The 24,379-nt window shown below is 34.1% G+C and overlaps 1 protein-coding gene and 1 pseudogene across 1 annotated transcript; both read right to left on the bottom strand.

Annotated features, from left to right (window-relative positions):
* Positions 1-209: 209 nt before the first annotated feature.
* Positions 210-2,935, bottom strand: LOC143560596 (shaggy-related protein kinase eta-like). The gene is made up of 11 exons (XM_077048875.1): positions 2,830-2,935; positions 2,610-2,669; positions 2,270-2,539; positions 2,118-2,192; positions 1,992-2,048; positions 1,335-1,475; positions 1,209-1,259; positions 1,029-1,124; positions 851-934; positions 654-755; positions 210-567 (listed from the first exon to the last, which is right to left on the bottom strand). The coding sequence occupies exons 1-11, from the start codon at positions 2,917-2,919 to the stop codon at positions 469-471; spliced, it is 1,125 nt and encodes a 374-aa protein (XP_076904990.1). The 5' UTR covers positions 2,920-2,935; the 3' UTR covers positions 210-468.
* A 14,068-nt stretch (positions 2,936-17,003) lies between these two features.
* Positions 17,004-23,915, bottom strand: LOC143560603 (uncharacterized; annotated as a pseudogene).
* Between the last annotated feature and the right edge of the window lie 464 nt (positions 23,916-24,379).

Raw genomic sequence — 24,379 nt, 5'->3', positions numbered from 1 at the left:
GGAGCCTGCTCGGTTTTTCTGGTTCTTCCACAATGGTAAAAACTTTAAAAACCACCACATAGGCATCCTTGAAGGCCAAAATCTGGTCTGCAAAAGTGTCTTAATATCGACTCCATTACCGTCATCCAGTCGATTCAAGTTATAGTTTATCTTGTACAGGTAAAATCACACAAATTAGCTAGAAAAACAGGCTGAACCTAAAGGGTATTTACATAACAAGGTAACCAGATAGCATCTACTGAAAATACAAAACATAGCTGTATTGTATAACTAGGGTGGGCCGAAAACCAGCAACAACCACAACTCCAAACCTTTCGGTTCTACCATCTCTTGTATTTCATTCTTCTTCTACCTAATCCATACATTTAAATAACAATTTTGCAGAAACACAAAACATATACAACCAACCAGCTTCTCATTCTCAGACAACAATACGAATCGATACATACAACAGACAACCTTAAATCTTTACGGCCCCATAACCGCCTGCACAACTTGTAGATTCATTTGCCTCTTCACATAGTCCGGAATCAACCTGTTTATGAGCTCCACAGATGCTCCCAATAACTGAATAACCACCCAAAATAAAAATAAAAAAAAATAAAACAATAATAACCCCAACAACAATAATAAATCACTTAGATGCATAATACCTCTTGTTTGAAGTCAAAGAGAGGAGGTAATGGTCGGCCATTTGGCAAGTGAACATTAGGTTGGCGTAGCTCATCAAAGAATGGATGCGCAATCGCTTCAAGCTAAATAATAATATTCAACAATTTAAAGAAAATAATTAATGAATATAATTCAATATATCAAGAACTTATTTATAGTAATACTGTAATAAACTTACCGCATTGCAGCGAAGACTTGGAGAGTACTGTAACAGACGCGAAGCAAGGTCAATCGCTTCAGGAGGCGTTCGCTTATGAAAAACCTTACAAAAACCAAAAAAATAGCAAATATTTAGTTAGAATTTACATTTATGTTATACTATCTAGCATAAACTAACAGCTATTATTAAATCATACCTTATGCCATGGGTGAGCCTTAATTTGAGGAAATCTAAAATCGTTGTAGTTTGGATTCATGCAACGAATTTCTTCTCGAGTTGGCGTGCCCAAAACCTAATATAAATTTACAATCCGACCATGAGAAATAAAATTATAAAACTATAAAAATAAGTTTCATATATTTACTGATTACCACACCTTGATGATCTCCACAAGCTGGTCCACTGCATTTTCTCCAGGAAATAGTGGCTGTAACAAAGAGCGTTAAAATTAGTAAATGATATTATTGCAATGTAGTGATAACGATTTTTTTAAGTTGCAAACCTGTCCCAAAAGAAGTTCAGCCAGAATGCAACCAGCAGACCAAATATCAATTGAAGTTGTGTACTCGGTAGCACCAAATATGAGTTCTGGTGCGCGATAGAAACGTGAGCATATGTATGATATGTTTGCTTCTCCCCTCACCTAACCACGATCAAACATATTGCCAAACATGACGTTAAAATCCCGAGAAAGATATTTTCTATAAGTTTCACATTGCAGAATTTGGAAATGATATTTAGAGCATATACAGAGGCCACTAAACCATGCAATCGTGTTAGTTTACACCAAATCTACCTAAAATGACAAAAATACCCCAGATTTATATTAATTTAGTGTTCTAAAGTCTCAACATAAAAATGTAAAATTTAGACAATTTAGGTGATGGGTGTGCTTTACTGTATAAATACATGAATGCACGAACGAAAAATTTTAATTTTGAATTTTGATAAGCTTGAACTTTAGGGTGGCTTTGAGATTTTAAAAAACTGAAGTCAAGGGCATAATGGTCATTCTATCATTTCCAAGTGCAACTGACACGATTGCAAATTTGGGTAACCTTTTTTTGAAGAAGTTTGGTGACCGTGTTGTATAAAACAAGCATGTTAAATAACGCATGAAATTATATAAGATAAGTGTTAAGTTTGTGATTTAACGTACCAGCATTTTCGCACTTCCAAAATCACAAATCTTGACTTGGTGAGTCAGCGGGTCCACCTGTGGAAAGTAAATACATAAGCTTTAAAAGATTCACAAAATAACACCGAGTAATAAATAAAATCTCACCAAAACATTCTGAGGTTTCAAGTCCCTATGGCATACTCCAGTAACCATATGCATGTACGCCAGCCCCCTAAAGATCTGAAACATTTACAAATTAGTCCCCGTAAAACAAAAGTAACAAAACTGGCCATTGTGATGAAAGAAAAAAAACTCACTTGATATGTGTAAAGTTTCACATAAATGAGGGGCATACTTTGATGTAGATTTTCGTAATGTTTTAAAACTCGATAAATTGTCTCGGGAACATATTCCATGACTAGGTTTAGAAACACCTCGTCTCCACTTGTAGTTGAGAAACAATGTTTTAAGGAAACAACGTTTGGATGGTTCATCGCATGCATTAATGGCAACTCACGGTTCTTGTGTCTTTTGTCTTGCAACACCTTTTTTATAGCAACAGTTTCTCCTGTTTCTAAACATTTTGCCTAAAATAATAAAAGATTATAAGAAATTATAAAACACAAATATGTAAAGTTTAAAGAAAAGATAAACTACCTGAAAAACGGTTCCAAAAGATCCGGTCCCGACAACACGCTCTGCCATGTAACTAAGCGTCTGCACAAATTAGAAATAATGTTGGATCGATACACAATAAATGCAACTTCACGTGAAAATGGTAATAACATAAAGCAATCTTGGATAAGTTTCATGAAATCAGGGTTGACCAATCAAACATGATTCCAGTTGACCAATAGGACTCGCCAACGAATCATACCTGCTTTGGTTCTCCATTTTTGCCTCCAATTGTGGTTGATATGATGTGACCAGCTTCTGCTTCATTCCCATCAACAACAGGAGCCGACATTTCCTAAATTATTTATCGAGTAATTTAGTCAAACAATAACTTGTCGATAACTGATATTATTTATAAAGAAAAAAAATGCCCAAAAAAAATCTTTTTTGTTACTTATTAGTAACTTATTAACATTCAAGAATTGCTATTTACTTCACACACAGAGTTTATGCCCAAACTTTAGAAACTAATTTGATTTCATAACAATTAAAAGCAAGTTTTAGCAACAGAAATTAGCATATGGTACCAGATCCACTCAACAAATAAAGAACACATGAACCCAAATCAAAACCCTAAAACACAAAACCTGATCTAGCAAGAACCAACTACCACCAACACAAAATCAAACAAAAACCAACAAACATCACACCTTTGAAACCCTAATTGCAACCCTGGCACACTGCAAATCAGCTTCTTCAAGATTCAAGACACCACATTTATACAAAATCAAACATACCCATATACCAAATCTAGCCCTAACTTCATAAAATCAACTTAAAGATTCAAGAAAACACAAACCCACCTCAATTCTTGACCAATTACAGCTTTCTTTGTATAAAGTTTGCAGCTTTATAGAGATCAAGAAAGTGGGTTGCTGCCACCGGGCATTCGGGGCTCCGGCAAGGTGAACGTGACGGCAAAAAGGGTTAAAATTTGGTGGGTTAAAGAAAGAAAGAAAGAAAGGAAAAGGAAAAGGAAAAGGAAAAGGAAAAAGAAAAAGGAATACTTTTTGTTAATAAAATTAAATTTTGGTCCGGTGATAAAGAGACCCCATGACACAAACAATTACATGTGAATACAGCTCCACTCTCTTTTGGTATGTTCCGAGGAGATGAGAGAGATTAATATGTGACCAACGCTATTTCTGTTGCTTTACTTAACCCCACAACACACAACAAGACTCTATTATTATTATTATTATTATTATTGTTGAAGAATTAAAGACAAATCATGTTAATTCTTGTTTGTTTAGTTGTTACAGGGGCTGAAACTGTCAAGTGTTAATAGTTGTAATAGTTCTGGAACTATATGACTGGTCTTAGAAGTTAAAGGGCTAGTTATGTAATTTTTTAAGTTAGTTTGTTAATCAGTTGTTAACCAACTGATTTGGGGATAAATAGAGTAGATTAGGGCTTCTAGATTTATTCAGTTTTCTTTTGTAATCCTTTTCTGTTCAATTGTAATTGTTACATTTCTTGATAATAAATCTTCGATTGAAACCCTTAATCGCTGATTCTCTGTGTGTGTTATACAACAATTGGTATCAGATCTCGGTTAGGGCTCAATACCGAAGAAGACGAAGTAATAATTCAATCGGAGTGGTCGGATTCAATCGTGATGGTGTCAACAAAATTCGAATTGGAGAAATTCGATGGCTGGAATGATTTTTCCCTTTGGAGGGTGAAGATGAGGGCTCTACTGGTTCATCAGGGTATCTCCGATGCCCTGTTGGGAGAGCCTAACATGCCGGAAGCTTTGACTGACAAAGAAAAGAAAGATATTATGGAGAAGGCGCATAGTGCTATTATTCTGAGTCTTGGGGATCGGGTCCTCCGGGAAGTATCCAAAGAACTCACGGCGGCCGGAGTTTGGGCCAAACTTGAGTCACTGTATATGACAAAGTCTTTAGCAAATCGCTTGTATATGAAGAAGAGACTCTATACTTTTCAGATGAGTCCGGGTAAGACCATGGAGGAACACACAGATGAATTTAATAAGTTGGTTCTTGATCTTGAAAATATAGAGGTGGATTTGGATGAAGAAGATCAGGCTGTAATCTTTCTAGCATCTCTTCCTTTCTCTTATGAACACTTTGTTGACACTCTGATGTATGCAAAGGAGACTCTAACCATGGATGAAGTGTTAGCAGCCTTGAATTCAAAGGAATTGAAGAAAAGAAGTGATCCAAAAGAAGAAGGTGGAGAAGGGTTAACCGTAAGGGGAAGAAATGAAAACAGAAGCTGGTCTAAAACTGTGACATTTGTCAATTTCGGGTTATTTTATACTTGTATTCTTAATGTAAACCCGACCCGTTTTGTATCCCGAACCTTTCAATATTATCAAAATGATGAATTGTATGTTAAATATTTGTTTTATAGTTGTTGGATAAAAAAAACACGAGAAGTGATCCAAAAGAAGAAGGTGGAGAAGGGTTAACCGTAAGGGGAAGAAATGAAAACAGAAGCTGGTCTAAAACTGTGACATTTGTCAATTTCGGGTTATTTTATACTTGTATTCTTAATGTAAACCCGACCCGTTTTGTATCCCGAACCTTTCAATATTATCAAAATGATGAATTGTATGTTAAATATTTGTTTTATAGTTGTTGGATAAAAAAAACACCGTTTTCGGTTCTTAAAATTCCCCGAAAACGCTCAAAACGAACTCCGGGGACTAAAACTACCAAAATGGAGACTTGAAGGACCCATTTGTAGTTTGTGCTTTCTTGGGTCTATAACCAACCCATTTTCATGAAACACCCTTTATGAAAGACCCATTCAACTTACCCTATATATACACACCCATCTTCTTCAGTTGTGCTTGCTCATTTCTTCATTTCTCTCTCAAATTCTTGAATTCTAAGGTTGTTCTTCATAAGCTAATCTTTCATTTTAACTAACTTCTCAATACTTAAAGCTTGATGTTACAACATATATATAATATACACTCCTTGTTTACCTTCGGTCTTTCATTTCTCCGGTCTCGGCCGGTTGAAATGTCGGGCTAGTAAGGCAAGGTTACATGGAGGACTTTGTAGTCCTTGTTTATATATTTAACAAATCTAACCATATAACTTGTTATACTTGCTTAACTTCTACATATTTTAGTTTATTGTTCATATTTGTCAAGTTCCATGGTATTGGGTATGTGGTGACTAGCCTCGGTTTCATCCCGAGTTGAGAACCGAACCAAAAACCGAACTTTTGTTTAAAAGCATTATTGTTAACTTTTTGAATGTAAAACTTGAGTATTATTATTTATAAGTTATTTTACAAGTTCCATGGTAATTGGGTATGTGGTAACCATCCTCGGTCTTATTCCGAGTCAAGGACCGAACCAAAAACCGAACTTTTGCTTTAAAAGCTTTATTGTTAACTTTTTGAATGTAAAACTTGAGTATTATTATTTATAAGTTATTTTACAAGTTCCATGGTAATTGGGTATGTGGTAACCATCCTCGGTCTTATTCCGAGTCAAGGAACGAACCAAAAACCGAACTAAACCGAGTTCACTCGCTTAAGACACACAAGTGTGTTTTTAGCCACCAAAACTCATATTTTTCTTCAAGATTATATTTTAAATCAATTTTAGTTAGTTTCTAAACATACTTGGCATGTCGGTAACCAACTTGATCTTATAACAAGTTCGAACCGATAAGGTCGTATACTCGCTTAACGAACGTTAAGGTTCTTCACAATAGAACTACATACTTGGTTAAGTCTATTTTGATTTTATTGAGTTATCTCATAACATTTATTATTTTGGGAAGTTAACTGTGAGCTTGGTCAATTATCAAGTCTCGAACCGACAAACCCGAACACTCGTTTAAACCTCGTTTTGGGTATTCTTATAATCAAGGGTTTTGCAATATCGCATTTTAACCCACATTATTACTTAACATAGGTTGAGTAAAAAAAAAGAAAAAAACTAATGAATAGAATACCGAGACCCGGTTTCGAGTAAACTTATTTTACAAAACTCGTTTCTTTAATTTCTCAAATATCTGCATTTTAAATCCTAAACTTTATTTATTTACTTTATTTGTCATGTATTTTATTTTAAACCCTTCCAAGACTACCTACTAACACAAGACCCGTTTAATATAGGTCTTGCTCGTTAAACCGATCTCTCCGATTATTCACGACACTATCTTTCAAGTTACTTGTTAATGTGAGTACTTTTTCATCCCCCGTTTTCCATCTTTCATTTTGGGGGTGGAATTGCATACTTATTCAAATTCAAATGATTTATACTTGAGTCTTAAACCACAACACGTATTGTATATGTTTACTTAAATAAATGCTCGATTTGGTGTTAAATGCTTTACATGATTATGTGCAAATTCTTGAATGCTAAGGCGGGTAGCCTCTTGAATGCTAAGGCGGGTAGCCTCATCAAAGTATGATCATACGTTAATTCCGAGTATATATGGTATCCCCATATAGAAAGGTGTCGTCAATGTATTCTTAGTGACGATTTCATTATTGTCGTCAATGTATTCTTATTGACGGTTCGTCAATGTATTCTTATTGACGGTTTTATTTTCTAAATTGTTGCTATTATTTATTGTTTTCATATACTAGTTGTGGATTTCATACTATATACTTATTGTCCAAAACTATGAAAATTGCTCACCAACCTTCGTGTTGACAAACTCTATTTTATGCAATGTTACAGGTTTGATGTTAGCTTGATTGGATTGCTTGAAGAAACTTATTATCTTGGCTTTAGGATATTAGAAAATAAAAGAACAAGTTATTTGTTTATCTATCTATTTGGCATTTTGTATGAACAATTGTTGTGTTATTTATGATGATATGGATTTAAATGAGTTGTTTAAATATTGTAACTTTATAGTGTCATTGTGCAATGAGCAATCATGTCGCGCCTCGACGTTTCCGCCTTCATTGGTCGGGGTGTGACAAAAACCAAGAATACTCCAAGATCCAAGTCTAAAGTCAAGAAAAGATGTTTAGTGTGCAACTCAGAGAAACACTTCAAAAGAGATTGTCCAGAATGGAAAAAGAAGAAAGGAGGAGATCCAAGCAGCAGTTCTAGGTCTCATAATTCTAAAGATGATCTGTCAGAAGGTTATGAGAGTTCAGATGTTATGACAGTTTGCTCCAATAATATCAATAATGGTTGGATTCTTGATTCCGGCTGTTCCTTTCACATGACACCAGTCAAGTCATACTTTAAAGATTTAAAGCTTGAAAGTCTTGGTGAAGTAAAGCTTGGGGATGACAGTTCCTGCAACATAGAAGGGATAGGCACAGTAACTTTCAGACTCAAGAATGGAAGTGAGATTTATGTGCATGATGTCAGGTATATACCCAGTCTTAAATAAGTCTTATGTCCTTAGGAACTGTTGAAATGAAAGGTTGTCAAATAAGTCTTAAGGATGGTAGAGTTAAGATTGTTAAAGGTGCTTTAGTGATAGTGACTGGTTCTAGAATAGGGAACAATACATACCTGTTGGATGGTGTAGTTCAAAGTGATGCATCTGTTGTTTTGACAAAAAAGGAAAGTGCCTTATTGTTGCATAAAAGGTTTGGTCATTTAAGTGAACAAGGACTTGTTGAACTTAGAAAGCAACAGATTGTAGGAGAATTCAATGTTCATGACATTGGATTCTGTGAAACATGTATTCTAGGCAAAAAGAAAAGGGTTCAGTTTGGTAAAGGAAAACATATTACCAAGGGAATTTTGGATTATGTTCACTCTGATTTGTGGGGACCTGCAAGGGTTGAAACTCTAGGAGGGGCAAGATATTTTCTGTCAATAATAGATGATTTTTCAAGGAGGGTCTGGGTATTTGTGATAAACAATAAGAATGATGCTCTTAGTAAGTTTAAAGAGTGGAAGATATTGATTGAAAATCAAACCAAAAGAAAAATTAAGAGATTAAGGACATATAATGGTCTAGAGTTTTGTAATAGGGAATTTGATCAATTCTGTAAAGAGAATGGAGTTGGAAGGAACCTTACTGTTCCAGGTACTCCTCAGCAGAATGGGTTAGCTGAGAGGATGAATAGGACTTTGTTAGAAAGAGTAAGATGCATGAGGTTGAATTCTGGTATGCCAAAACGTTTTTGGGGAGAGTTAGTTACTACAGCTGCATACTTAGTAAATAGATCACCTTCAAGAGCAATAGAAATGAAGACACCTATGGAAGTATGGACAGGGGAAAAACCTGATTGCAGTCATCTAAGAGTAGTAGGATCTTTGGCTTATGCTCATATAAGTCAAGAAAAATTAGATCCAAGGGCACAAAAGTGCATATTTTTAGGATATCCTGAGGGTGTAAAAGGATATAGATTGTGGAGATTAGGAAATGTAAGTCCCAAAGTAATTCTTAGCAGAAGTGTAGAACTTATTGAATCTGTGTTGTACAAACATGTGGTTGGAAGTAATGATTTCAACTGTGAATTCAGTCCTAATAGTGTTCAACTAGAGGTGGAGCCTAATGAAAGAGAAGGTGATACTGGGTCAACTGGTACAGGGGTAGAAATGGAAAATCCAGGAAAGGCTTCAAGGTATAACCTGGCTAGAGACAGGCCAAGAAGAGATATAGTTAGACCTTTAAGGTTTAGAGATGGTGAATATGTGTCAACAGTAGTTTTTAGTGTTGCTGAACATGAGAACATCTATGAGCCTTTGACTTTTTATGAAGCTGTAAATTCTGATGATAAAGAAAAATGGTTTGAGGCCATGAAAGAAGAAATGACTTCTTTAGACAAGAATCAAACCTGGGTTTTAGTAGACAAACCTAAAAACCAGAAGGTGGTTGCTTGTAAGTGGATATATAAAGTCAAAGATGGGTTACCTGGTGATAAAGGTCCAAGATTTAAAGCCAGACTAGTGGCTAAAGGTTTTACTCAAAGGCCTAGTATTGATTATGATGAGATATTTTCTCCAATAGTTAAACACACGTCCATAAGGGTAGTTTTGTCAATTGTTGCTGCTGGTGATTTTGAGCTTGAACAATTAGATGTAAAGATTGCTTTTTTACATGGGTATCTGGATGAAAATATATATATGGCTCAACCTTTGGGTTTCATTAAAGAAGGAAATGAAGAAAAGGTATGTCTGTTAAAAAGTCATTGTATGGGTTAAAACAGTCACCAAGGCAATGGTATAAAAGGTTTGATGAGTTTATGGTTACTCATGGATTTAATAGAAGCTCTTATGATAATTGTGTGTATTATAGAGAGTGGAGTAGTGGTAAGTATATCTATCTTCTGTTGTATGTTGATGATATGCTGTTAGCATGTGAAGACAAGGCAAAGATAGAAGCCACTAAGAGGTTAATGATGTTAGAGTTTGAAATGAAAGAGCTTGGAGAGGCTAAAAAGATTTTGGGCATGGAGATAATTAGGGACAGAGGTCAAAGACAGTTGAAGTTAACTCAGTCTGGTTATGTTGATAAAATCTTGAAGACTTATGGAATGAATAAGAATAATGTAAAGATAGTCTCAACTCCAATTGCAGCTCATTTCAAATTGTCATTACAAGACTCACCAAGATCAGAAGATGATATTAAATACATGGAAAAGGTTCCTTATGCAAATGTGGTAGGAAGTCTCATGTATTTAATGGTATGTACCAGACCAGATTTAGGGTATGCTGTCAGTTTGGTGAGCAGGTATTTGGCAGATCCTGGTAAGAATCATTGGGAATCTGTTAAATAGATACTTAGGTATTTGAAGGGTACTAAGGATAATGGCTTGTTGTTTGGGAAAGAGGTGGGGAAGAGTCAAGGTTTAATTGAAGGATATGTTGATTCAGATTATGCCAAGGACCTTGACAAAGGAAGATCGATAACTGGTTATGTTTTTAAAGTTTTTGGAAGTGTAGTTAGTTGGAAAGCTCAGCTTCAAAAGGTTGTAGCGCTTTCTACAACTGAGGCTGAATATATGGCACTGACTGAGCAGTCAAAGAAGCTTTATGGCTTAAGAGACTGATTTCTGAGCTAGGGGTAAAATTGTTAAAAACTGTTGTTTACTGTGACAATGAAGGAGCTCTACAGTTATCAAGAAATAATGTGTTTCATGAGCGTACAAAACACATTAATTTCATGTTACACTTTATTAGAGAAGTAATAAGTTTAAAAGAAATTGAGGTTGCAAGTATTGACACAAGTGAAAATTTGGCAGATTTTCTTACTAAGACATTGCCCGGGTCAAAGTTTGATAGTTGTATTAATGGGCTGAACATGGGATAAAGATATGATTTGATCTTTAAAGGTGGAGATTGTTGAAGAATTAAAGACAAATCATGTTAATTCTTGTTTGTTTAGTTGTTACAGGGGCTGAAACTGTCAAGTGTTAATAGTTGTAATAGTTCTGGAACTATATGACTGGTCTTAGAAGTTAAAGGGCTAGTTATGTAATTTTTGAAGTTAGTTTGTTAATCAATTGTTAACCAACTGATTTGGGGATAAATAGAATTGATTAGGGCTTCTAGATTTATTCAGTTTTCTTTTGTAATCCTTTTCTGTTCAATTGTAATTGTTACATTTATTGATAATAAATCTTCGATTGAAACCCTTAATCGCTGATTCTCTGGTGTGTTTTACAACAATTATTATTATTATTATTATTATTATTGTAATTGTTATTTGTATTTCTTGATCATGCTTTTGGCCCTTGATTATCTAGTTTGCAGTATTCATGTGAGTTTTGGAATGAGTGTTGTTGCTTTTCATGCGTCTAGTGTTGTTCTTTATACCAGATTTATGGTATGACTTATAAGATGTGTTTTTTACTATTTTAATAAAATTTTGAATATGGTCTGTATTTTGGCCCGTGTAGCTGCTTACGTCTTACTAGAATTGTAGTAGGAGAGGTCATACGTGAAGCCACATTCTTGTATCACCAACGGTGCACGAAACTATATTTGTGTATCACGCATGGCTTGTGTGGGAAGATAAAGCAAAGGAAATGTTGCGTACGTGTTACAAAACTTAATGATGAAATAATGAACAATAAATACGTAAGCCAGCTAATAGTATGTACAACGTGCTAGAAAGCTTAATAACAAGCAATAAATACGTAAGCCAACTATGTTTATATTAAACTAGTATATATGACCCGCACGTTGTGACGGAGATTAAGTTGTATAAAAAATATATGTTAAAACGTTAAACCGTGTACACACGTTGGACCTGTTAACTCGCACTTGAAACATAAAACAAAAAAAATTCCTTATGATACTCTAGGTGGTTTGGTGAAGTTTTATATTTGTATATTATTAAAGAAATGTATATTTGTTATTTTCTGTTGTAAAAAAAAATCTAATAACTTATATTGTATGGAGTGGTTGGTTGTGAATGAAGTAGAGAGAAAATTTTAATGGTTATTGGTAGATTTAGAGAAGCATTATTTATCCTCTATAATATTTTAATATTCGTTGAGAGTAGCTATGAGTGGAGTAGAGAGAAAAGTTAATGATAAGGGTATAAAAGAAAATTATTTATTATTTAATAATAAATGATAAAGAAAATGTAGTGATTTTTAATGTAGTTAAGATAGAGGACATGCTGGAAATGCTATAAGAAAATAGAAAATAAGAATAGAAGTGGAGACACTATGCAAAGAAATGGCCAAAGAGAAAACTTTGGTGCTTTTGATTTTTGAGGTTGCGTGGGTGAAAATAAAGAGGACACATATAATAATAATTAGGAGATGCCCCGGCACGTTGCGTCGAGGTTGTTTTATGTATGTATCTTTACCGGTTTACTCAACTTGTAGATTTGCATTTGTATTTGGTATTGGATTGAAGTTATCGTTTAAAATAAACATGGTATAAGTAAACTAATGTTTACTATTAATTGGTTACTAATACAATAACATACATTGCGAACTATTACAATTGCATCCATTTGACACACTACAACATTCCAAATAATGTTCTTTTGGCTGGGAATTTACTTTGCAACGATAACTACCATTCGACAACGTGAAGATATCAATATTCAATACAGTGCATCCATTTGAAGCAAACAATAGCATTGACAACACGAAGATATATATCAAAGCAATAGCATCCATGTAGTCTATATGACCTGTTTAAAGATATCAAAACAATAGCATCCATGTAGTCTATATGACCTGTTTGAAGATATCAAAATAATAGCATCCATGCATTCTATATGACCATATGACTTTAGAGTTCAGAATTGCAAACTCGTTACAACTGCAAAAAGGTCCCGATTGCAATGTGAGAACATAAACGCTTTCATAGTGCCATCACGGTTATCATGCCAAAACAACAATTGCAAACAAAAAATAAATTCATAGTCTTTGGTTATACTATATATAATAGAACAACTAAACACTACAATCTAGTTTATTTTATTTTGTTTTTGGCCACTGAACATTTTTAATAAGTTGAATGCGGAGTAAATTATCAAGCCCGTAAAGGGTTGCTTAGCCCACATGTTGCAGCAGGGACGCGACAGGAAATTGGTCGGATTAGTTCAAGATAAACATAGCGTAAGTTTACATGTTAAGAGAAAATATATGACCTGATTTCAACCTGTTAGAGATAAAACATAACCTAGATCGACCCGCTAAGAGATAAAACATAACTCAAATCGACTTGTTAGAGATAAAATGTAACGAAGAGGCGGCGTGGTAAACCCCAAAAGCGGTGCAGCTGACCAACTGTGGCATACTCATCTCCAGCAAGTGAAATCTCAAAAATATAGTGTGAAATTCCCAAATCGCCATTACTACTGTAGATGCTACAGTGGTCATCGTCACTTTCTTTTAATATATAGTATAATGGTAAGTATGAGAAAGGCAAGTCTGTATGCGTTGGATAGTTATATTATGTGCATAAAACTTACCTACAGAATTGAATAGTGTTTCCTCCTCACATCCATATGATTGATAAGGTTAAATGTTTTGTCCTAAACCCAGGTTCGAATCGCTATATGCAAACCTTGGTGGCTTTTTTTTACTATGTTATTTATGTTTTTGTATATGTGAGAATGGTTTTCTTTCAACATTAACTTTGGCATGGGCCGCAGAGTTGAACTGTTAAGTGAAACCGACCGAATTTGATCACTCGATTTTGTTTTAGTTTCAGTACCGCAACAAACGTAATAAAAACCGACTAAATGCCATTTTTTTTGTTTTTATCCTTTTGTTTTAGTTTCGATACCGTAACGAACTTGACCGGGACCGACCAAATTTGCGTAGACTCATCGCCTCAATGCCTGGCTGGATTGAAAACGCTCGAGTTCTACCAACGCCCGTGTTTTAGTGACCGACGCCACCACTTTGCCCACCTCAATTTTTATATTGTTTTTGTCTTATTTTTTGTTTTAGTTCTGATACCATAATTCACGTAACCAAAATTGATCGAATTCTCGTCGACTTACCGTCTTAAAACAGAACCGACAACGCTCGAGTTTTGCTACTGGCCGGGTTTTACCGACTGTTGCGCCGGATAATACACTAGTTTAATATATACTAGATTTTATCCCTTGTATTACGGGGGTTGTTTTACATTTTTCATTTTTTAATATTTAGTTTTTGGATTTTAATTTTTTTATTTTAAAAATAATAATAATATACTTAGAGTTTGATGAAGAAAAAGTTTTACAAATAAATGATATGTTATAACCCGTTTAAAAACTATCTGGGTTTGGTGACCCATGCTTATTTTTAGTATATCCCTATTTTATAGGATTTTCACATTAAATATTTGGTAAGATTAATTTTTAATTTAATGAGATATTATAACTCGTTTAAGAGCTATCTAGGTTTGGTGAGACCCATACCCGTGAATTCGGGTCAAATGCATGAGAAGTCTCTATTTACAAATAAAGAATCTGGTGGCTTGAGAAATTTAGGGAGTAACCAGAGAGCTTTAAAAGGCTTTCGTTTATATATATTATAGATTATGAATTATAACGTAACGGTTAACCGGTTGAAGTTAAATAGCGATCATATTTTTTTTCAAAGATACGAGAATTACATATATATTTGTTTACTAGGTTAGAACCCGTGTAATACACGGGATGGTAATAAAACAAATACAGGAAGAAAAGTTATTATATATACAATTAAAAACATTATCGATTTTTTATAGTTAAAATCAACAAATACAGAGTAATAAATAAATGGGAACAAAAATCCATATTACGAATCAAACGAACGTAAATGAATCCCGTCGAACCATTCACTAAACGTTTACTTCATTCATATGCATGTCAACCATTAGGAATAGTAGACGATATCTCATACTTCTTTACGAAACCAATATCGACCCGAAGAAACTTGTTGCAATATATACATTGGAATCTCCATAGATATTCTATTTGAACAAAAGTCTTCATCGTTAGAAAAAATAAAAGCTAAAAATAATATAAAAATCAACAAAGGAAAAATGAGTACCTTATAACTTATTAATCAATATTTTGGTAAGCATGCCAGCTCTGATTCCTCAATACAATTATAATAGAAGACTCCAAGATTTAAAATTGTTAATTTTCGTTGTAAGCTAGTGGGTTAAAATTGGTTGAATGTGTGTAGTGATGAGTATGTATAGTATTTATTCTTCAAATTTAGCATAAATCCTTTAATGTACCAACCCGCATCATTTAGATAGGAAAATGAACAACCGGACTCCAACTACTAAAAGCAGGCCATTAATCCACCAACAATCATTTTTAAACAAAAGACTGGTCAACTTTGGACTATACTAATGACACCTAAAAGAAGGTTATTAGCAAAAATATTATATACTATTTATATTGAAATATGCTATTCTCTCATAATTCTACCATGTAAGTATGTAACACTCAAAAATAATAAATGATAGTAAAAACATGAATAAATGACTACCTATGATTGATGAAGCACCAGCAGCTCCAGCAACATTTGTCTTGGATGTAAAACTACAATTCTCTCGGTGCCCAAAAACAGTTTCATCAGTAAGCTATATCTAAGCAGATGTCATTGAATTGTTTCCAAAATATAAAAAGAAAAATATGAGAATAAACCTTGTTTTATATGATTATCCTTCTTCTTTAATTTCTTTACCTTTTACCAAATTTTGACCCGTAATTAAAATCGAAACTCACTTCAGAATGTTGTTGAATCAGTCAAAATATTGAATTTTCGATATAACAAATTTCAATTTAATCCTATAATCTTTTAAGTTTGAAAAGAATATAATTTTGAAAACCCTGTAATCTTTTAAGTTTGAAAAAATTATAATTAAGAAGCACTTTTTGACCCACCCGTTTTGACGTTAACCGGTTTGATACTCCTTTAAGAAACCAATATCGACCCGAACTCATTTCAATCATAACTCATTTCGATCCGAACTAATTTTACTCTCAAGACTTACCGATCAAAACTTGATTTAAACTAAATATGAACTTGACCCGACTGTTTAAATTAAAATAAAAACTACGTGAATAATAACAAAAATTGGCAGATTATGACAGATCCCTACAAGTTGCACGTACCGTTTATCATCAATAGTTTTTACTCACTCTAAATCTTTAATGACTACCCTTGTTGTTGAAACAACCCCTTCTTGTTGAAAATGACCGGTTTGATATCATTATAGATAACTGAATATAAACTTTGAAGTTAATAAATGTTTTTCATGGCTACCGTTTTGGTGATTCTTTAACTATTGCCATGCATCTGTTATTTGAATAAAGTATTGTACTTGTCCTTTTATTTGATGAGATTGATCATTAACGCTCTTGATCTTTTCGTTTAGAAAAGAAAACTATACCTATTCTAATTTGGAATTGACTGTTTGATGAAATTTATTATTTTGAAAACTAAATCAACCGCTTGATGATGGTTAAAATGTTAGCTTTCATATTTAAGAGCAAGAAACTACATCGAGGAGTTCACGTTACAACGACGTGTTTCGGTTTTCTTGTTTCATATTCAAATCTCAGAACACAAGTGTCACTAGTTTATCCTCATCTATATGATAGATTGGTCTCAACTCAGGAGGAAGAACTGGTAATAGACACAAAACCATCCATTTTGGTTCTATATTTGTTCGAATAAAATGCTTAGCCAATTCCATGCGTCTAAGCAAAAAATCTTTTCTTCTTCCAACTTTTCTATCTTCCCATTCATTCCCTGTGGGTACCTCTTCCTCCAATTCTTTCCATTCTACCAATGAATAATCTATAAACATTTGTAAATCTATAATCATTCTTTCTTGTCAATATAAAAAATAACTTGAATGTGCTCATTCGTTAGCTAGCAACTAATAAAAATTATAACTTCTATTGTATGGTAATTTGTTCTTTGCGTACCAAAACTAATCTTGTCAATCCAAGAGAAACACATAATTAAAGTGCCATTAAAAATCTACTAGCCACATTATCATGGACCTAAGTTTGATGGACGGGTTAAACCCTTGGCTTCCAAGCGTTTCAAAACCTACAAACAAATTTTAACATTATGTTCACCTGCATTTGATGTAAACGAAACTAGACGCATATCAAAGGCATAAATTGCGAAAAGAGAAGTAAGTTTACCTTAAAACAGCACAGACTCTCAATTTTGAGTACCTTGATATGGTGAAGCTTAAGTATTAATCCTTTAAGCGCCTCTTCTTCAACTTCATCGGTTGTCATTTGCCAATAAGCTAAGTTAACTTCAACTAAAGATGACACATTCAGCAAAAAAGCTTCCTCAACCACGAAGATCCACAAATTGATAGTGACAAAATATCCGGCACATTGATTTCAAGAATCCCATAACCTGAGGATCCAGAGAACACCAACTTCTTAACACTCTTTGAGGCAATATTGAGCCGCCTGTAACCATAGCAATAGTGCAATGCGAGAGTTTCCAATACTGGACTACCTGATAATTTTCAATCAAATCTTCATCTAACTTCACATACGAAAGACGTAAACTCCTAAGGTTTTTCCAACTAATCGCACCCGTAGGATTAAGAATACAGCCTGACAATTTCAGATCTGTAAAACACGAACCGATGAAAAAAAACTTATCAAGGGGGAGCTCGATTTCAAGTGCTTCATTCCACAACCACAAATCAAGCTCTTCAACGTTACAATTCACAGCGTAACAAATCCATTTGTGGAGCTGGGATTCATAGCGATTTATGTAGTTGTAGCATTCCGTGTCCATATTCACTATAAATTTCTTAAGCTTCAATTGGTGACGTTGAGTTAAGGTTTTATCGACTAAAGAAATAAAATCGGGTCTCACGTTTTCATCATCATTATCATCCTTATATACGAATATGAGATTAGGAACCGAATACCAAATATGTTTCCATCCTTTAGAGAGTACACCTGTTCTGATGGCGTGTTTTGTTTCGGGTAAACGAGAAAGGATTTCGATGAGTAAGCAATCTGGTAACTTACTTATTCCATCTTCATCATCGTCTTCCATTTGAACCCGTTCCGTAGGTTGTTTTTGGCCTTCTTCCATGGAAGCAGAAACTAAACATGGGTTAAAACGTACGTAAGCATAGATATAAGTACGATTTAGGGTTTTGATTTCAAGTCTAAATGTCTAATTGCTATGTTTTAGGCCCAGCCCAATATGTGTAAACTTAAGAGAAGGAAGCTATTGATTTTAAGGCTTTCATATTTTATAGTTTAGTTATTTGTTAAATTAAATCACAACTTAGCCTCTTTAGTTTTTTTAATCTTTGTAAGGGTAGAATGGCCATTTTACCTAAACTTAACGGAAGTACGTTGGCCTTAAATCCTAAACTTGTTACAAAATCAAAACCACAAACCCCAAATCTGTTACTTGTACGTAGAACTTATTACTTAAATATGTTACTTGAGTCAAACCACAAGAACAATGAGAAATTTCCTAAATTAGCCTTATTTAACCAAATTTTTTCAAAGATAGCTTTACGAAAAATCCCCAAAATAGCCTATTTTTTCCGAGGGAGCTGACGGAATTTTAACACCATACGATGGAATTTTTGGACCTTTAAGATCGGGCCACGTGTCAACGTATTAATGAATCCGACGGAATTTTAGGAGGTCCGATGGAATTATTCATCATCTACCTCTCAAACCCTAAACCTCCATAACCAACCTCCATCTCCACATTTCTTGTTTCTTCACAAAATCAAGCAAATCAATAGTGCAAATCGCTTAGTATTTTGAAAAGAACTCAATAAAAAAACCCCCGAATTGAAAAATCTAAGGTTCGTTGGACAAATTAGACAGTCGAATCCGACGGAAGCATGAACTGAATCGTCAGATCCGACTCTTTATTAATATGTCGGTTTGTTTTACTAATCCGTCGGGCAAAATGGAAACCGTCGGATCCAATGAAATAGTATGCTTCATGGCGCATCCTAATAGGCTCATTATTCTGTCAGATCAGAAACGGTTTCCGCTGGATTAGTTTGGCTATTTTTGAAATTTGTTTTGGTCTTGGGCTAAAACTAGAAAAAAAGTAAGTCAAAAATGGCTAGTTTGAGAATTTTTCCAAGAACAATGTGTTATAGGTGCCATTGTAATTTAAAGTTTTTATTATACGCTTGTGGGCGTGTACACACACATTGATATTAGAAAAATTATCAAATTAGTCATTTTGACCCATTTTTTACTTCAAAAATAAGCATCGACCTTTAACATACAACTTTCTACATCCCTTATAAACCTATCAGATCGCACCATGAGGGATAAGCCACATTCTGACTAATCAGCTGTTAACATGTGGCACATGTAGGCTATTTTAGCCTACAAATTCATCAATTTCTTAGCTTATATACATGACATGTGTCAACTCATTGTTGGTCATAAAGTAGGACCACCGACTTTTTATCAATTTAGTGCTTAAGGTATCAACTAAAGCTTAGCCTACTTGGCATATATGGCAACTTTGGACTTACTAAATTTGAAAATGTTTACGGTATTGCAATCTAAAAGTGAATGTCTATTTTTGAAGAAAAAAAGGGACAAGCATGTCTATGTTGATAGATTTCCCTTAATATTAACTCTAACACGCTGATCATTTGTTTCATGTACTTGTATTGCATGCTAATTAATTACTAACTACGTTAATGTAATTATAATATATTACTACGAGGTGACACACATTCTTTATGGTGTATTCGGTGTTTTTTTTATATACAGTGACACTAAAACGACAACACATAAAAATGAGTGTCATGAATCCTGTGAGGTCCCGTTTTATCAACACATGAACATAAATGTTCCTAAACCGTTGATGATTTTGTTTGTTGAGCATGCGAATCAACAAAACAAACAAGGATCCAATTTAGGAAAGTATTGAATGAAACAAGCTAACAAGATTTACTCAAAATATTTCCATTGATAATCAATGAATATTACAAAAAATGTTTGGAAAGTGTACAGGGTTTTGTGCAGCCGCTATTACAATAAAAGCAAATATTCTTGGAAATCCGTGTCTATTAGTGACATAAAATATTCTATTTATAGGCCTGACACAAATCATGTAAACCCTAGATTCACTAAAACAATAGTTCTTCTAAGTCTTCAGCAACGAACACACGCATTGCTCATGAGTTGATTCTTCATTTAGGTTCATGAGCAGTCTTCGCACATATGATCACTTATTCACGAGTTCCTCTGTTATTTGAAAGATTCTTCTTAAACTGATAACATATCACGTATACATTGGAGCCTTCACGAACTGATGAGCTCCAAGCTGATTATGACTTAGTTGGAAATGATTACGTTCGTTTACATACCTATGTTCGTTTATTTAAATTTGACTATTAATATTTTGGTTTTTATTTAAATTAACCAAAGCCATTACTACGTTAATCCATGGCCCAACTATATTAGTTGATTTTTGCTGTCTTGTGAGTTTTGTTTTTCTTCTTTTTCCATAAATAAAATGTCTTTTAGTAGATCATCACAAATCATGACTTTTTCCTTTTTGAACCCTTTCAATTCTTTCAAAAGCATATTTATACATATAATTTATAATCACAAATATAACTTGTGTGTAATTGTACGGTTTATAATTATGTAATTGTAATTATACACTCGCTTCATAAATTAAGAAGAAAATAGGAATAGAGAGAGGCACAACTTGGGCAATAGACTATCCATACGTAGTTTAGTGAATATTGGCATTTGACTTTCCTTTGACTCTTTATCTTGATCATTTAGAAAATCATCATCATCATCGTACTCAGTACATCCCACTAATAGCAAAGCTATGGTAGGGTCTGAGAAGGGTAAGATGTAGACAGCCTTACTTCTACCCCATAAAAAATAATGCCTAGTATTTAAAAATGAAAAATCAGCTTATATATCTAAAATGGACTTGATTATGAAAATTATCATTTTCAAAAACTCATGTTGATCGAGTAATTCATAATTTAACTTCCAAAATAACCAATTATGCAAGAAAAAGAAAAATATGCAGGCATGGTTTAGCCACAAAACACAACAGTATGTTAACCATATACATATCTATAACTGTAGGTTTAAACCTAAGATTAATATTAGTCAAGGTTATTAAGCATCATCAGATTCAACATCCTCCACGCCACCGCTCGTAGTAGCATCAACTTGCTCTTTTAACTAATAGCACCACAAATATAATGTTTCATGCATAATCATTGAATATATCAAATACGGGTTAGGTTAAAATAAAAACCCACTTGAGTTGTGAAAACTCTAGAAACTCATTCTCAATCACATGTTTTTAATTAAAGATTAAATCTTGTGATCCACAATTAAAGTTAATAAAAAATGTTAACATAAATATAACTTTTTCTCTCTCCTAAAAACATCTAAAAAAATTAGTAAAAAAATGTTAAAAAATAGCAAAACAATTTTTTTTAATGTTTCGATGTTTTGTATTAAATGTTACAACATATATTACATGTAACAAAAAAAAACCAATGTTACATAGGGTATTCGCGGGTTTTCACATCTCAAGTGGGTTTTTATTCTATACTTTGCCTATCAAATACAATTTAACTATATATATTGTGTGGGAAGAAAAACAGGTCTTATACTTATTAGTTCAAATTCAAATGATTATGGCAATCCCAGTGCTAGATCTAGTTATTATTTAATACAAGATACAAATTACCTATAATATACATTGTATACTATATTAATTTTATTTTTTTTCTTAAGCTAGTTGTGAAATAGATCTTTTTTTTCACACAAACCCACTCTTAAATCTACACTAAGATCCAACATTAAGCTAGAACCCTCAACCATTTAGCGCGCAACATCTTTACTACTCATATTGATACTACAAGACCTTCGGTAAACGCGAAATAGATGGAGCACTTTAAGTCAAAACTCAAAAGATCAATCTTGTTCAAGAATAAACATATATGACAAAAAAAAATAATAATAAAATAATAATTTAAACTAATTACACAGCTGACCTGGGGAAAATCTTCTACTTTTCTTGATCACTGCCTGAAATTGTAGTTGTCTTTAGGCTCAATAAAACATAAACAAACTAATTTACTAGCACATAGCATCTGTTGGTATAACAGATCAATTGCAGCAAAACTAAAGAACGAATTGAAGCAAAAGATTCATTATAGTATTGATTGAATCAGAGTACTTGACAAAACAAAATAACCCTCTCTAAATAGAGGATACAAAGCCGAGTAAATAACAAATGATAAAAAAGGACCAGCCCTTGCTTCCATCACGTGAGTCTTGAATCAATTTTCATCAGCGTCATCTTCCCGTCCACTGCCAGTAATAGCATCAACTTGCTCAGCATCATCCTCCCGTCCACTGCTGGTAATAGCATCAACTTTCTCAGCGTCATCTTCCCGTCCACTTCTGGTAATAGCATCAACTTGCTCAGCATCATCCTCCCGCCCACTGCTGGTAATAGCATCAACTTGATCATCATCATCCTCCCCTCCACTGCTGGTATTAGCATAATCTTGTTCAGCATCATCCTCCCGTCTTAAAGCATCAATTCGGTCTTGTAACTGGAAGCAGAAGACATTAAGAGTTTTTTCTTGCATAATAACAACATAACTCATTGATTACTCAATACAGAACATCAAATACAACAAAAAAAATAAAAAATATACTCCATTTTATGAAGCTGAAACATAACCATAAACTTAAACCCAAACAAGATATTACAATGGAAATATGAGAGAAGATTCAGAATCATGATTAACCAACAACGATGATTGGGAAGTCTTAGATATTGAAAATGTGCAGTTGGAATGAACTATGAAGACACCACTAATTTAGCCGAACCTAAATTCTAAAGTAACATCAATCAACTAACCATATCAGCAAAACGATCAGGAACCTTCAAGTTCGATGGAGAAACAAAGCCTTCAAGTTTTAACTGAGCGAAAGCCTACAAATAAAAAATAAAAACGAATGATATCATTATTCACTTTTCTTAAATAGACACAAATTAACAAAAGAAGTACAAGTTTACATTAAAGCAATAAGGCCCGAGGGGAGGTCCTTGACATGGCGAAGACTGAGTATAAACCCTTTAAGCATTTCTTCTTCTTCATGGATTGCCCCATAATTAATATAATCTAACTCCGCTTCTACTAAAGAAGACACATCTAGCAACAAAAGCCTTCCGAAGTTCATCCTTCTTTCAATTATTAGTGACAAAATATTAGGAGCATTGATTTCAACATCACGACCACTATTTCTAGAGAACACCAAGTTCTTAACACTCTTTGAGGTAATATTGATCCGACTATAACCATGACATTGGTCCAACACAAGAGTTTCCAATACAGGACTTCCTGATAATATGTTTTCAATGAGATCTTCATCCAACTCCACATAAGTAAAGCATAAACTCCTAAGGTTTTTCCAGCTAATCGCCCCCCGTGGGATTAAACATGCAGCCTACCAATGCCAGATCGGTAAAACATGAATTCACGAAAAATAACTGATCCAGCGGAAACAGAGGTCTGTGTCCGATATGACATAGCAAAAAATCAAGGTCTTCAACGTTACAATTGATAGCATAATGAATCCAACTGCGGACCTGAGAATCAAACTGACGATCGTAGTTGCAATACGAGACTTCGAATTTCTTGAGCTTCAGTTGGGGGCGTTGAATAAGGGTTTGGTAGACGAAAGAATAGAAATCGGAGATCGGGTCAGTTTCATAATATTGCAGGAAAACGAGATTGGGAACCGAATGCCAAATATGTTTCCATCGTCTGGAGAGTGTGCATGTTCTAATGGCGTATTTTGTTTCGGGTAAACGAGAAAGGATTTCAACGAGTAAGCAATCTGGTAACCTACTTATTCGATCTTCCGCCATTTCAAATGCAGCGACAGAAACAGAAGATAGAAAAACCAATATTAAATACGATTTTAGGGTTTGGTATTATATATATTCGATTTTATAACTCAGGCCCGACCAGGTATTTAACGGGCTTTAGCAATAGCATAATACTACATTGGTTTTTATGAAATAAATCAATGATAAATATGGTTAGTACGACTAACTACTCTATGTCAGTTGGTTTTGTGATCCAATGGCATGGAGGTGACGGTTATTGTAGGTCTCCAAACGCCGTATCCGACAAACGAACGGATCTTGTTCTTGATAAGCGATCAAGGCGGGTGCGGTGAAATCAAACGATCGAACAAATAATATAAGGACATATAGACTATGAACGATCTCGTTATCGGTATGAAATTATGGAATATATTAAACGAACCGACCCACCCAAGGTGAGCGCCTCTTGGGTGGTTGATTATACCTTCAAAAACACACACATA

Source organism: Bidens hawaiensis, unplaced genomic scaffold (genome assembly GCF_021521415.1).
Source record: "Bidens hawaiensis isolate Kalapana, Puna unplaced genomic scaffold, B.hawaiensis_p1.1 tig00020416_1, whole genome shotgun sequence".
Taxonomy (NCBI): domain Eukaryota; kingdom Viridiplantae; phylum Streptophyta; class Magnoliopsida; order Asterales; family Asteraceae; genus Bidens; species Bidens hawaiensis.
Note: the sequence above shows the minus strand (reverse complement) of the source record. Positions and strands in the feature narration are given on the sequence as shown.

What these genes read in the sequence shown, in the direction of transcription:
- LOC143560596 (XM_077048875.1), bottom strand. Translation starts at nt 2,919, where the DNA reads ATGTCGGCTCCTGTTGTTGATGGGAATGAAGCAGAAGCTGGTCACATC. An exon ending in CTTTTGGAACCGTTTTTCAG is followed by an intron (nt 2,540 to 2,609) that starts GTAGTTTATCTT and finishes TTATTATTTTAG; the next exon opens with GCAAAATGTTTAGAAACAGG. An exon ending in TCTTTGACTTCAAACAAGAG is followed by an intron (nt 568 to 653) that starts GTATTATGCATC and finishes GTGGTTATTCAG; the next exon opens with TTATTGGGAGCATCTGTGGA.